At 42.9% G+C, this 12,322-nt stretch overlaps 1 protein-coding gene across 2 annotated transcripts; it reads right to left on the minus strand.

Annotated features, from left to right (window-relative positions):
• Nucleotides 1-1,350: 1,350 nt before the first annotated feature.
• On the minus strand, nt 1,351-11,585 carry LOC139387383 (cofactor required for Sp1 transcriptional activation, subunit 7). Of its 2 annotated transcripts, none has more exons than XM_071133528.1 (4): nt 11,283-11,585; nt 10,995-11,146; nt 3,590-3,664; nt 1,351-3,327 (listed from the first exon to the last, which is right to left on the minus strand). In XM_071133528.1, exons 2-4 carry the CDS (start codon nt 11,064-11,066, stop codon nt 1,651-1,653), a joined length of 1,824 nt encoding a protein of 607 aa, XP_070989629.1. In that variant the 5' UTR covers nt 11,067-11,146; nt 11,283-11,585; the 3' UTR covers nt 1,351-1,650. The 2 variants fall into 2 exon arrangements, with proteins under 2 accessions (XP_070989629.1, XP_070989628.1); XM_071133527.1 differs by having other exon boundaries at nt 3,590-3,667; nt 11,283-11,558.
• Between the last annotated feature and the right edge of the window lie 737 nt (nt 11,586-12,322).

Below are 12,322 nucleotides of genomic sequence, written 5' to 3' on the forward strand. Positions count from 1 at the left end.
TACCATATTAATGCCAACATTGACCTGTTAATAACCCCATCATGAATACAACACAAAAACATCTGGGTTTATATTGCGTAAGAGTGAAGTCTTATCGCAAATGAGAAAACTGTGCATAGGGTTTAGATCACTTTATTTTTCAAACAAATGAGATGTTAAACACTGAACAAATAAAGATGTCCCAGTCAAACTGACCAGATCCACATCAATCATCTTTAGCATTTCGTTATTGCGAGCTGTGTTTGAGTGATGCCTCATTGTCTGCAATTTGCCCATTCTGGATCAGTGTTCACTAAGGACCACTGCTTAGAAAAAAAAAAGATGGTGCATAGTCCAGCATCATCAGACATGGAATTGCCACACACAAACCTAGTTCCAAGGACAGGAGTGTTATGCGAAAGCAAATCCAGATTTGACATCAAAAAGGCACATTGGTAGGGATGAATGTAGCGGCGCACAGTCCGACCTTACCCCATCTGAAGTCATGTCACATGTGGAGAACCGTGGCAAGACGAGAACAACATTTTTAAAAACTACTTCTCCAAATTGTCACATGGAAAACGTTAAGAATGCGCTCTCTTAAGTTTGTAGTTTTCAACAAAATAGCAAAAGAAACGACACTTGTTCATTTACCATCACGCACGCTTCTCAATGAGTAGAACATTCCTGAAATACAAACCCATGAAAGATTGGAGGAAAATTGAGAAAAAAAATTGTGGACCTTGCAGGTGTTTTGTTTGTATCTACACATACCTTAATGCAAACGATGAAATTACAGAAGATGCCTGCCTCTGCAAACTAAATACAAAGCTCTCATTTCTGTATATTCATTAAGGCTGTTCAACTCTGAAAGTCTCGTGATTCAATTTCATAAGCCAAAACGATAGTTAAAAGGAATGTGAACAAGTATATTTCCAGCATACAAACATTTCCTTATCCTCACAGTTGTATTAGTACCCTCTGTTTCAACATTTTCTGCCTGGGTGAGGATTGTTGGGGAATAAGTAAATGGAAAAACAAAGATAGCTTCTAAAATACTTTGTTGATTGAACAAAAGGAGGCACATTTTTTTGTTAAACTTCCTCCGGGAAGAAATGCTCGATGGCATGTGTACATCAGAACAGAGTGGTGAGGAGAGAAGATGAGGGGTGGAGTATGGAATGTTGGATCGCTAACGTGTAACGGCCAACCAAAAACAAAAGAATGTGTAAAACAATGAGATCTTTTGCATTGCAGAACAGGTCAACAGTATGTGATGCAAACAGAAAAGCTCTACAGGTTTTGCACATCGTTTCCATAAACCTATAAAAAAAACTGAAAAAGGTCAAATAAATAGATGCATACATGATAAGAAATTGTATAATTTATTTTTGTATATGTCACATAAAGCTTCTTGTAACTCCCAAATAGGTATCAGTACTCCACTCGCTGGACACGTTTGGCTTTAACTGTGCTAGATGAACGCTTTCAACACCCTCTGAGCACATAGCTGGAAAGCTAAACTCCAGCCAACCCTACACTAGAACCCTAGTTTGCAATTAATTGTTAGTAGCAGCACTCTGCAAACGGGCACATCTTTCCTGCAACTTTTTATTTTTGAAAAACAGAACTGAAACAGCCCTTTAACAAACTTGGGACAGACACCCCATCTCAGTCTAGGCAAATATATGGCAGGATGTTCAGTTTGCTCTCGTCCCCATGTGGGTCCAAAGATATACACTCCGTCCAGTCGAACCAAGTGCCCTTGGTGTCGTAACAACCATTTACCCCTTGCCAGTGCTCCGTATGTACTCTGTGGAGGTCCTTGTCGGTCACCTCTCGGCTCACTCCAGGTGTGTCCGTTACCGAACTGTCCAGCTGCAAGACATGAACTCCTCGCCTCGCCTCCCTGAGATCACTCTCCTCCCGTTTCAGGTATTCTGACATGAAAAAGTGCGCGCCGGGGGCCTGGACCCTCGAGGATGTGAGCACGTTGCTCTGAAGGTTTAGGTAGGACTGGATGATCTCGTTTCGGGACAGCTCTTTCCAGTTAGTCTGTTGGAAGGGGCTAGGGGTGGGAGCGGGAGGCTGCTGTGGATGCAGATCAGTTCTCTGCTGGGGCTTAGGGGGAGGTGGCATTGGGGGTTCCTCCACCTGACAGGGTTCTTTATGTACCATGGACTTGATCTGTCCAGTCACAGGGTCAAACGTTAGCCTGCGTTCTTTTAACCTCACAGGCTTTGTTTTGTCCTCTGTGTCCTGCCCCTGCAGGTTGACAGAGTAGTCCCTGGACCTGTACTTCTTCCTCTTTTTGCGGTCCGAGCTGGAGGCAGAGACTTCTGCCTCAGCCTTGACCACCACTACAGAGGGGGTGGGTCTGTGGAGTTCCGCACACTCAGAGTTTTGTGGGGCGGGATGGGTGGTGGGAAGGAAGACAGGCGGGGGTTCCAGTGTTCCAGTGCTGTGTGGGGGATTGGTGGTGGCCTCTGAGGAGCCAGGCCAGTGCAGTGAGGCCCTATGGGCAGGGGGTGGCGGCCCATTCACATGAGACACTTGGGCTGGGGACATTAAAGGCTGGGACGAAGGCAAGCGAGGACTCCGAGCTGGGCTTGGGATAGTCCCTTTTGGTGCATATGTTGAAGAGTGCTTGGACATAGTCTCTTGCTTCATAGTCCGTGGACTTGAAAGACAGCGGGGGCTTTTGGTCAGATATTGCCCCCCTCCTCCTTCGTCCAACCTTGCTTGCTGCTGCAACACAGCAGTCTTGAGTAAAGAGGAAGTGCTAGGTAGTTTGGCGAGGCCCGGGGAGCTGGGGTGAGGTTTGACAGCATTGACAGGGATTCTACTGTGTTTTTCATTCTCAATGTGCTCTGTCCGGGCCCTGTCTGGCGAAGGTGTAGCCTCTAGGTCTTGGGGAGCCTCAGGGTTACCTGCAATCCCATTTGTGGGAGGTGGCGGCGGAGTGGAGTTGTGCATCTGCTCGTTGGGGGACATCTTGGAGGTTTTGGCCGGTAAGTGCACACTGTCCTTTTGCTCCCCTCTACGCTTCCTGCTGCTTGACTTCTCCGCTTTGGGCGAGTAGGTGTTGTGGACGTCATTTCTGGTTTTGACCTCTTGGACACCTTTGCCTGCCAGGGATATGTCAGGGGGTGGAACGTCAGTCCGACAGGGGTGGGCACTGCCATTGGCAGAGCCCGAGACACTTACTGCCCCCCACGATGGAGTCTCATTTTGCCCTGGGTCGATCAATTTCTGCCAGCTCCGCAAAAGCTTCTTGGCACGCTTGGCAAGGTCTTTATCCTTGGTCTTCTTCCTCACGTCATTGATCAGTTTCCCCAATCGGGTTTCCTAAATTGGTAATTCAAATAAAAAGTTGTTAAAGGGATACTTTTGGATTTTGGCAATGAGGCCCAGAGTCAGATGAACTTGTGGATCCCATTTCTATGTCTATGTGTCCAGTATAAAGGAGGTTGGAGGTAGTTCACAAGCCAATACTAGCAAAATAGATCAAAAAAGGCTAAGTTACCAAAATCCCAAATGATCGTTTTAAGAATACCAAAAACGTTGTCACAGGCAACAATTAAAGCAATTAAAAAGCTTTGGGGCTTACCTCAAGTGCTTCTTTGGTGATAGGGAATTTCTCCAAGTATGTGATAACTTCTAATACTGCCACCATATTGTGAATCTGCTGGAAGGAGCAAAAGAGATGATCAGAACACAGATTTTCAGCAAAGAGTTACTAAGCTAGTTAGCTGTTACTTCTAAGTACGCAACAGTTGGCTTGCTGGCTGGCCTATTACCTTCCTAGAGCTAAACGCTATGCTGGCTATTAACTGTCTAACAAGCAGTCTAGCAATTAATTAAAAACAGTGCTCACCAAACTTTTGAGTCAAGATCAAAGTCAAAACGCAAGCTGAGATTTTTTCCAAACATGACTTAAACATAAGCCTGTGCAACATGAACTTATTAAAAACAGTTTTGTAGCAATGAGGTTTGGGCAGTAGGGTAAATTATATTAACTAATTTGAGGTACATAATCAAACTGGTAACATAATTTGCACAGCTGAGCATAATAATTAGCATTTTAAAATTGCACTGGACTGATGGCCTTCGTCTGATGGTCAGAGGGGGAGGAAGAGAGCACAGCAGCAAGGCTGCCTCACCGTCCTGCCTCGCTCCATCCCGCTGAGGAAAGGGGACATCGTATTCCAGCTAACGGCAAACCTAATTTCTGCATCATGCACCAACTCATGTTGTTACTCATATGACCAAAGAAAGTGAAATATCCCTCGATATTAAATGACAAGCTACTAATAATAACGCAAGCTTACCGAAACACTTTGCTACTCAATCATTACAGCTGCAGTGCTGGTTGTAGCATGAGTGGAAGTAGAGAGAATGTTCAAAACTTTTATAAGCCCTAAAATGCACAAAGTGTTGATTGACAGTGCTGAATAACAATTTAAACATGAACTCACTCAAAACCATACTGTATTTGTTGATTCGCTCTAGTCGTGGTTTTAAAAGTTTTTAAATCTCGCACTATCAACTTCGCTGTGCGCTCTAGACTTATTTCTAGTCTATGGCTCAAACAAACTGCAGATATGGTGATCTGATTGGCCAGCGGTAGGCCTAAAGGTGCACTTGGTTTTACCTCTTGGCCTGCCGGGTAGGTGGAGGTCAACGTTCAGACACATGAAATGGTTCAAAATGGGAAGACTTTGCCTTCCCGGCACTAGGGCTTCTGAATAAAGTGCACATATCGCCAACAACGTGAAACAAATGACAAAAATAGGAACGTAGTAAGGCTTTATTGTTGGGTTTTTTACAGAAATGTTTGGTGCTCGACAAGGAATGACTTGGAGATGGACCAGTCGATCACCCAGTTGGTGACCACTGGTTTAAAACATGTTAGCTAGCAGCATATATAAAACGTAAGTATCGGTATCCATAAGAAACAGTGAATAGGACACCCTGTGACAATACAATAACTACGCTCATAAGCAATAGAATGGTCAAAGTCTTAGACTTGATACAAAAACAGGGTTTATTAAAAATAGACACTCAAACAAATACATGTTTCAGTTTAATACAATACACAAAAAAACAAGATATCAATAATGGCTGTTGATGCAGAAAAGGCTTAAGACAGTCTTGAATGGCCTTTTCTATTCAAAACTTTGGAAGCTTTACAGCTGAACTAAATGTAAGAAAAATATTATATAAAATGTCCCAATGCAAAAATATACAGATATACATTATCGGATAAAATTGCTTCATAAAATTGGCACAATAAATTTGCTGGCTCAACTGTTCGAGAACTACGGTAAGCAAAAGGTTCCTGGTTCGAATACCCAGAGCCGACTAGGTGAAAAACCTGTCAATGTGCCCTAACATTTTTTTTTTTAAAGAAGGTAACTACCACTAGCATTTTAGGCATTGTGAAAGCATTGATTTGATCATTATTAGGTTTAAAACGTGAGAACCTAATACAGAAGATAATAAGAGCAGAACTGTTGACAGAGGTTCAGGTTTCTTCTTGTGGTGGTCGTCGTTGTCAAAGTGGTTTCCACAGGTCGCAAAAAGAAACAATTGCATGTAAAAGTCTTGGAAAATCAAGCTTGGCATACTCTCAGTGCTTCATTGACATTTCAGAGATGTTCTTAATTTTGTGAGAAATCTTTGAAAAATGTATGATTCTGAGTAACATGAAAAGCATATACTAAAATACAACATGTCATGTCTCAAATCGATATCCATCTTACCTTTATTGCTTTGTCAAAACTCCAGACGAGCTTCAATACCATACAACACTCCTTCCGTAGTCGCTAACTGCTCTTAAATGCTAGTAAAACTAAATGCATGCTCTTCAACCGATGCTGCCCGCACCCGCCCGCTCGACGAGCATCAATACTCTGGACGTTTCTGAGTTAGAATGTGTTGACAACTACCTAGGTGTCTGGTTAAACATATCTCCTTCCAGGCTCATATTAAGCATCTCTAATCCAAAATTAAATCTAGAATCAGCTTCCTATTTCGCAACAAAGCATCCTTCACTCAGGCTGCCAAACATATCCTCGTAAAACTGACTATCATACCGATCATTGACTCCGGCGATGTCATTTACAAAATAGCCTCCGACACTCCACCCAGCAAATTAGCTGTAGTCTATCACAGTGCCATCCGTTTTGTCAACAAAGCCCCATATACTACCCACCACTGCGACCTATATGCTTTTGTTGGCTGGCCCACCCTCATATTCGTCACCAAACCCACTGGCTCCAGGTCATCTATAAGTCTTTGCTAGGTAAAGCCCCACCTTATCTCAGCTCACTGGTCACCATAGCAACACCCACCCGATGCACTCACTCCAGCAGGTATATTTCACTGATCACCCCCAAAGCCAACTCCTCCTTTGGCTGCCTTTCCATCCAGTTCTCTGCTGCCAATGACTGGAATGAACTGCAAAATTCCCTAAAGCTGGAGACACATCTCCCTCACTATCTTTAAGCATCAGCTGTCTGAGCAGCTTTACCGATCACTGCACCTATACACAGCCCACCCAACTACCACATCCCCATATTGTTATTTATTTTTGCTCTTTGCACCCAAGTATCTCTACTTGCACATCATCATCTGTACATCTATCACTCCGGTGTTTAATGCTAAATTGTAATTATTTCGCCACTATGGCCTATTTATTGCCTTACCTCCCCAATATTACTAAATTTGCACACTGTATAATATACTTTTCTATTGTGTTATTGACTGTACGTTTGTTTATCCCATGTGTAAATGTGTTGTTTGTGTTGCACTGCTTTGCTTTATCTTGGCCAGGTCGCAGTTGTAAAGGAAAAATTGTTCTCAACTGGCCTACCTGGTTAAATAAAAAAATAAAATGTCCTGCGGATCGAGAAGAAAGATGAGTTCAACAGGCAAAGGAGCCTGTCAGGTAGCCAGTAGCCTTATTTCTTGCAGAGAATCTAGCCTAGCTGACGTGATGCAATTTTCCAGATTTTTGGCCACTTTTCTCTGGCCTCCATTGATTTAGTCACCCTAATTGTGGCCACCCTATAAGGGGTAAAAACCCCAAAACATAAATATATAGTACCAGTCAAAAAACGTTGACACACCTACTCATTCCAGGGTTTCTTTATTTTTTACTATCTTCATAGAATAATAGTGAAGACATGAACTATGAACTAACATTTGGAATCATGTAGTAACCAAAGCGCTAAAAAAACTAAATATACTTTATATTCAAAGTAGCCACCCTTTTCCTTGATGACAACTTTGCACACTTGGCATTCTCTTAACCAGCGTAATAAAGAATGCTTTTCCAACAGTCTTGAAGGAGTTCCCACATATGCTGAGCACTTGTTGGCTGCTTTTCCTTCACTCTGTGGTCCAACTTACCACAAACCATCTCAATTGGGTTGAGGTCAGATGATTGTGGAGGCCAGGTCTTCTGATGCAGCACTCAATCTCTCTCCTTCTTGGTAAAATAGCCCTGACACAGCCCGGGGGTATGTTTTGGGTCATTCTCCTGTTGAAAAACAAATGATAGTCCCACTAAGCGCAAACTAAATGTGGTGGCGTATCGCTGCAGAATGCTGTGGTAGCCATGCTGATTACGTGTGCTTTGTATTGTAAATAAATCAGTGTCACCAGTAAGGAACCCCCCACACTGTTACACCTCCTCTATGCTTCACGGTGGGAATCGCACTTGCGGCGATCATCCCTTCACCGACTCTGCATCTCACAAAGAGGGTGGTTGGAACAAAACATCTCAAATTTGGACTTCCACCAGTCTAATGTCCATTGCTATTGTTTCTTGGCCCAAGCAAGTCTCTTCTTATTGTTGTCCTTTAGTGGTTTCTTTGCAGAAATTCGACCATGAAAGCCTGATTCACGCAGTCTCCTCTGAGCAGTTGATGTTGAGATGCGTCTGTTACTTGAACTCTGAAGCATTTATTTATAATATGGGCTTGGTCTTTAACCAAATAGGGCAATCTTCTGTTTTCCACCCCTACCTTGTCACAACACAACTGACTGGTTCAAACGCATTAAGGAGGAAAGAAATTCCACTATTTAACTTTTAAGGCACACCTGTTAATTGAAATGCATCCCAGTTGACTACCTCATGGAGTTGGTTGAAAGAATGCCAAGAGTGTGCAAAGCTGTCAAGGCAAAGGGTGGCTACTTTTGGTTACTACATGATTCCATGTGTAATTTCATAGTTTTGATGTCATCACTATTATTCTACAATGTAGAAAATAGTAAAAATAAAGCAAAACCCTGGAATGAGTAGGTGTCCAAACCTTTGACTGGTACACACTACCGTTCAAAAGTTTGGGGTCACTTAGAAATGTCCTTGTTTTTGAAGAAAAGAAAACAATGCACATTTTTTGCCCATTAAAATAACATCAAATTGATCAGAAATACAGTGTAGACATTAATGTTGTAAATGACTATTGTAGCTGGAAACGGCTGATTTTTTATGGAATATCTACATAGGTGTACAGAGGCCCATTATCAACAACCATCACTCTTGTGTTTCAATGGCACGTTGTGTTAACTCATCCAAGTTTATAATTTTAAAAGTATAATTGATCATTATAAAACCCTTTTGCAGTTCCTCTGTCCAGTGTGTGTGTGTTCTTTTGCCCATCTTAATCTTTTATTTTTATTGGTCAGTTTGAGATATGGCTTTTTCTTCGTAACTCTGCCTAGAAGGCCAGCATCCCAGAGTCACCTCTTCACTGTTGACATTGAGACAGTGTTTTAGCGGGTACTATTTAATGAAGCTGCCAGTTGAGGACTTGTGAGGCGTATGTTTCTCAAACTAGACACTAATGTACTTGTCCTCTTGCTCAGAGGACAAAGTGAACAGTTTTAGAAATTCTTGCCAATATATTAAACATTTTAAAAGGCAGAAATACCTTATTTACATAAGTAGTCAGATTCTTTGCTATGAGAATTCAAATTGAGCTCAGGTGGATGCTGTTTCCATTGATCATCCTTGAAATGTTTCTACAACTTGATTGGAACTGTGGTAAATTAAATTCATTATACATGATTTGGAAAATGCACACACACCTGTGGCGGCGGTTGGCAGTGCACGGTCCCACGGTTGGCAGTGCATGTCAGAGCAAAAACCAAGCCATGAAGTCGAAGGAATTGTCAGTAGAGCTCCGAGACAGAATTGTGTCAAGGCACAGATCTGGGGAAGGTTCTCAAAACAATTCTGCAGCATTGAAGGTCCCAAAGAACACAGTTGCCTCCATCATTCTTAAATGGAAGAAGTTTGGAACCACCAACACTCTTCCTAGAGCCGGCCACCCGGCCAAACTGAGCAATCAGGGGAGAAGGGCCTCGATTAGGGAGGTGACCAAGAACCCAATGGTCAGTCTGACAGAGCTCCTCTGGAGATAGGAGAACCTTCCAGAAGAACAAACTTCAGGCTTTTATGGTAGAGTGGCCAGATGGAAGCCACTCCTCAGTAAAAGGCACAAGACAGCCCGCTTGCAGTTTGCCAAAAGGCACCTAAAGGACTCAGACCATGAGAAACAAGATTCTCTGGTCTGATGAAACTAAGATTTTACTCTATGGCCTGAATGCCAAGCGATATGTCTGGAGGAAACCTGGCACGATCGATGGCAATTTCAATACACAGTGACAAGCTCCTAAGGCCCATTGTCGTGCCATTCAACCGCCGCCATCACCTCACGTTCCAGCATGACAATGCACAGCCTTATGTCGCAAGGGTCTGTACACAATTCCTGGAAGCTGAAAAGTCCCAGGTCTCCCACACATGCTCAATGGGTGACATGTCTGGTGAGTATGGCCTGCATACTCACCAGATACGTCACCCATTGAGCATGTTTGGGTGGCACTGGATCAACGTGTACGACAGCGTGTTCCAGTTCCCGCCAATATCCAGCAATTTTACACAGCCATTGAAAATGAGATGGACAACATTCCACAATCAACAGTCTGATCAACTCTATGCAAAGGAGGTGTGTTGCGCTGCATGAGGCAAATGGTGGTGACTGGATTTCTGATCTACTCCACACTATCTTTATTCCAAGTAATGTGAAATACATAGATTAGGGCCTAATTCATTTTTCAATTAACTGATTTCCTTACATGAACTAACTCAGTCAAGTTAAATTGCTGCATTTATATTATTGTTCAGTGTTGTGTATATTGTCAATGATATGAGACAAGTTTCATCTACACAATTAACATTATTTTACCCATTGGTCAAAATGTGTTTTTTATTGGACACCTTAAAGTCTTCAATATTAACCTTTTAGATTTTGTCTCAAATTCCCCAAGATATATTGATCAACCCTCCTGCCACCAAGTTGAAATGTAATTGTATTTAACTTCTGGCTTCCCACTGACTGTTTTTGTGCAACCCAATACTAGAATTGAAAGCAACGGGTAGTGTATGTTACCAAATACACCCGCGTTGCTTAAAAGCACACAGATAAGGTGGTAGCTACTAACTTACTAACGTTAGCTAAGTTATGCAACAACGTATGACGGGCGAGGAATGGGAGAAAAGTTAAGTGTCAACTTGAAGTAAACTAGCTAGGCTAACGCTATTTCGTCTGACATTCTTTACCTCAGCGTATCAAAAGTTAAAAACAAGTTACGTTTGCAGCTAGTTCGCCATCTGGCCAGTTAACTAACGTTAACATATGGTATTGGTAAACGTGAAAACAACCGCAGTTTGACCTGCGAGAGTTGTGTGACTGGCTAGCTAAGAGGCTGGCCAATGCTAACACTAGCTGGCTAAACATTAGCGTTACCCTGTTGGGCAGGCTAGCAACTTAGCTAACTTACTAGCTGACGCCCGGTAACGTTCGCGTAGCAAGCTTGCTAGCTAGCAAGCGTGCTGTCAACTCACAAGCGTGTATGATTAGCTATCATTTAACAGTGAATAATTGGCATATAGTTTTTTTTAATGAGATTGCAAATATTCGTCCAGATAGCTAGCTACTCACATTGCTACGATTATCGATGGCCTGCAGCAGCCGGTCTCTCATCTGCTGCGGAGTTGCTGAGGCCGTTGTCATTGCCTGTTCGGTGCGATCCGGCAGACGGGGGAGGAATCCTCCAACAACGAATACTGTGGTACTTGTAGACACTCACAGGCCTTTAGGGAGATATGCAAGACACTTGAGCAGCATATTTATCTGATGCATTTACGCTTAAAGGTTCGTAAAATATCACATGGATTCAGATATGTGTCAGCCGCCTGCTACTGACTCTTGGGCGCTTTGGAAACTCACCACCAGCTGCTGGATCTCAACGGCCTCCTATTGCATTATGGGATGCAATACTTGGCCGTGTCAGAGAGGAAGAGGCGATGCGAGAGGTTTCACCACAGAACAATATTTGGTTTCACTCGGTCCAAAACAAGCCCAATGCGTTTCTAAGGGCGTATTTTGGACCTAAACTTGTCGCTTGCCTGCCTTCCCGCTTTTGGGGCAACGACTCCCATTGTTAGGGAGGAGACATGAGATCAATACCAAATGGACTCCTCAGTCCTACACCCTATGCGCTTGTGGAGATTCGAGAGGATTTGACAGCGTAAGCAATATGGTAATTTGGCCCCCCAGCGGGCGCATCATGATACCCATAAAACCTATCGGTCAAACACGGAAATGGTTCCAATCGTTTTCCACCATTCATTTGACCCATTGTGGATTTTAGGAACACTTCAAATAAGGGCTATGTTTTATGTAGGCTTACCCTGGCGTGACGTTTTTGATAACATTAAATCTCTCTCGGACAGGGTGACTTTTATCAATATATTCGGCTCTATTTAGTCTCAGATTGGAAAATGCTAATTTGCATCAAGTAGGCATCATGCAAGACTACAAATCGCCGCAAACTCTTCGTGCACCTCATCTCTAGCTGACACCTTTGCTCACGGACGGCCCACTCACTATGCAGGATTACGCGGTCACCTAGGGCTGCAGATTAACGAGGGTGGCATTTTCTGATGCAATAACAACACATAAAACCTAATTTTGCTCCCCTAAAATGTATTTTTTTTTTCAACCAGTGGCGTATGGGCGTTTTAAGTAAGCACTGATGCCCAACCAGCGATAAAAAGTGCCCACTTTGTCAAAGACAGGGGAGCAAAATAGCGCCTCTCCAGGGTGCTGTTGGAGATACACATCCGTTAAAAAAAATATTGATCATAAATCATTCAGCAGATCATGTTGTATATGGCCCTTTTCTGTAGCCTACAGGCTAGATATAAAATGTATGACAATGTAATGAGATGGACACATGCATGTTTCTCCGATCAAATAGCCTAACC

Source organism: Oncorhynchus clarkii, chromosome 28 (genome assembly GCF_045791955.1).
Source record: "Oncorhynchus clarkii lewisi isolate Uvic-CL-2024 chromosome 28, UVic_Ocla_1.0, whole genome shotgun sequence".
Lineage (NCBI taxonomy): Eukaryota > Metazoa > Chordata > Actinopteri > Salmoniformes > Salmonidae > Oncorhynchus > Oncorhynchus clarkii.

Bases quoted from the DNA above. Each gene is read 5' to 3' on its own strand.
- LOC139387383 (XM_071133527.1), bottom strand. From the start codon at position 11,066: ATGACAACGGCCTCAGCAACTCCGCAGCAGATGAGAGACCGGCTGCTG. The intron at 3,668-10,994 runs GTGAGTAGCTAG...TGCTCCTTCCAG, and splicing joins CCATCGATAATCGTAGCAAT to CAGATTCACAATATGGTGGC. The intron at 3,328-3,589 runs GTAAGCCCCAAA...TTACCAATTTAG, and splicing joins TCACCAAAGAAGCACTTGAG to GAAACCCGATTGGGGAAACT.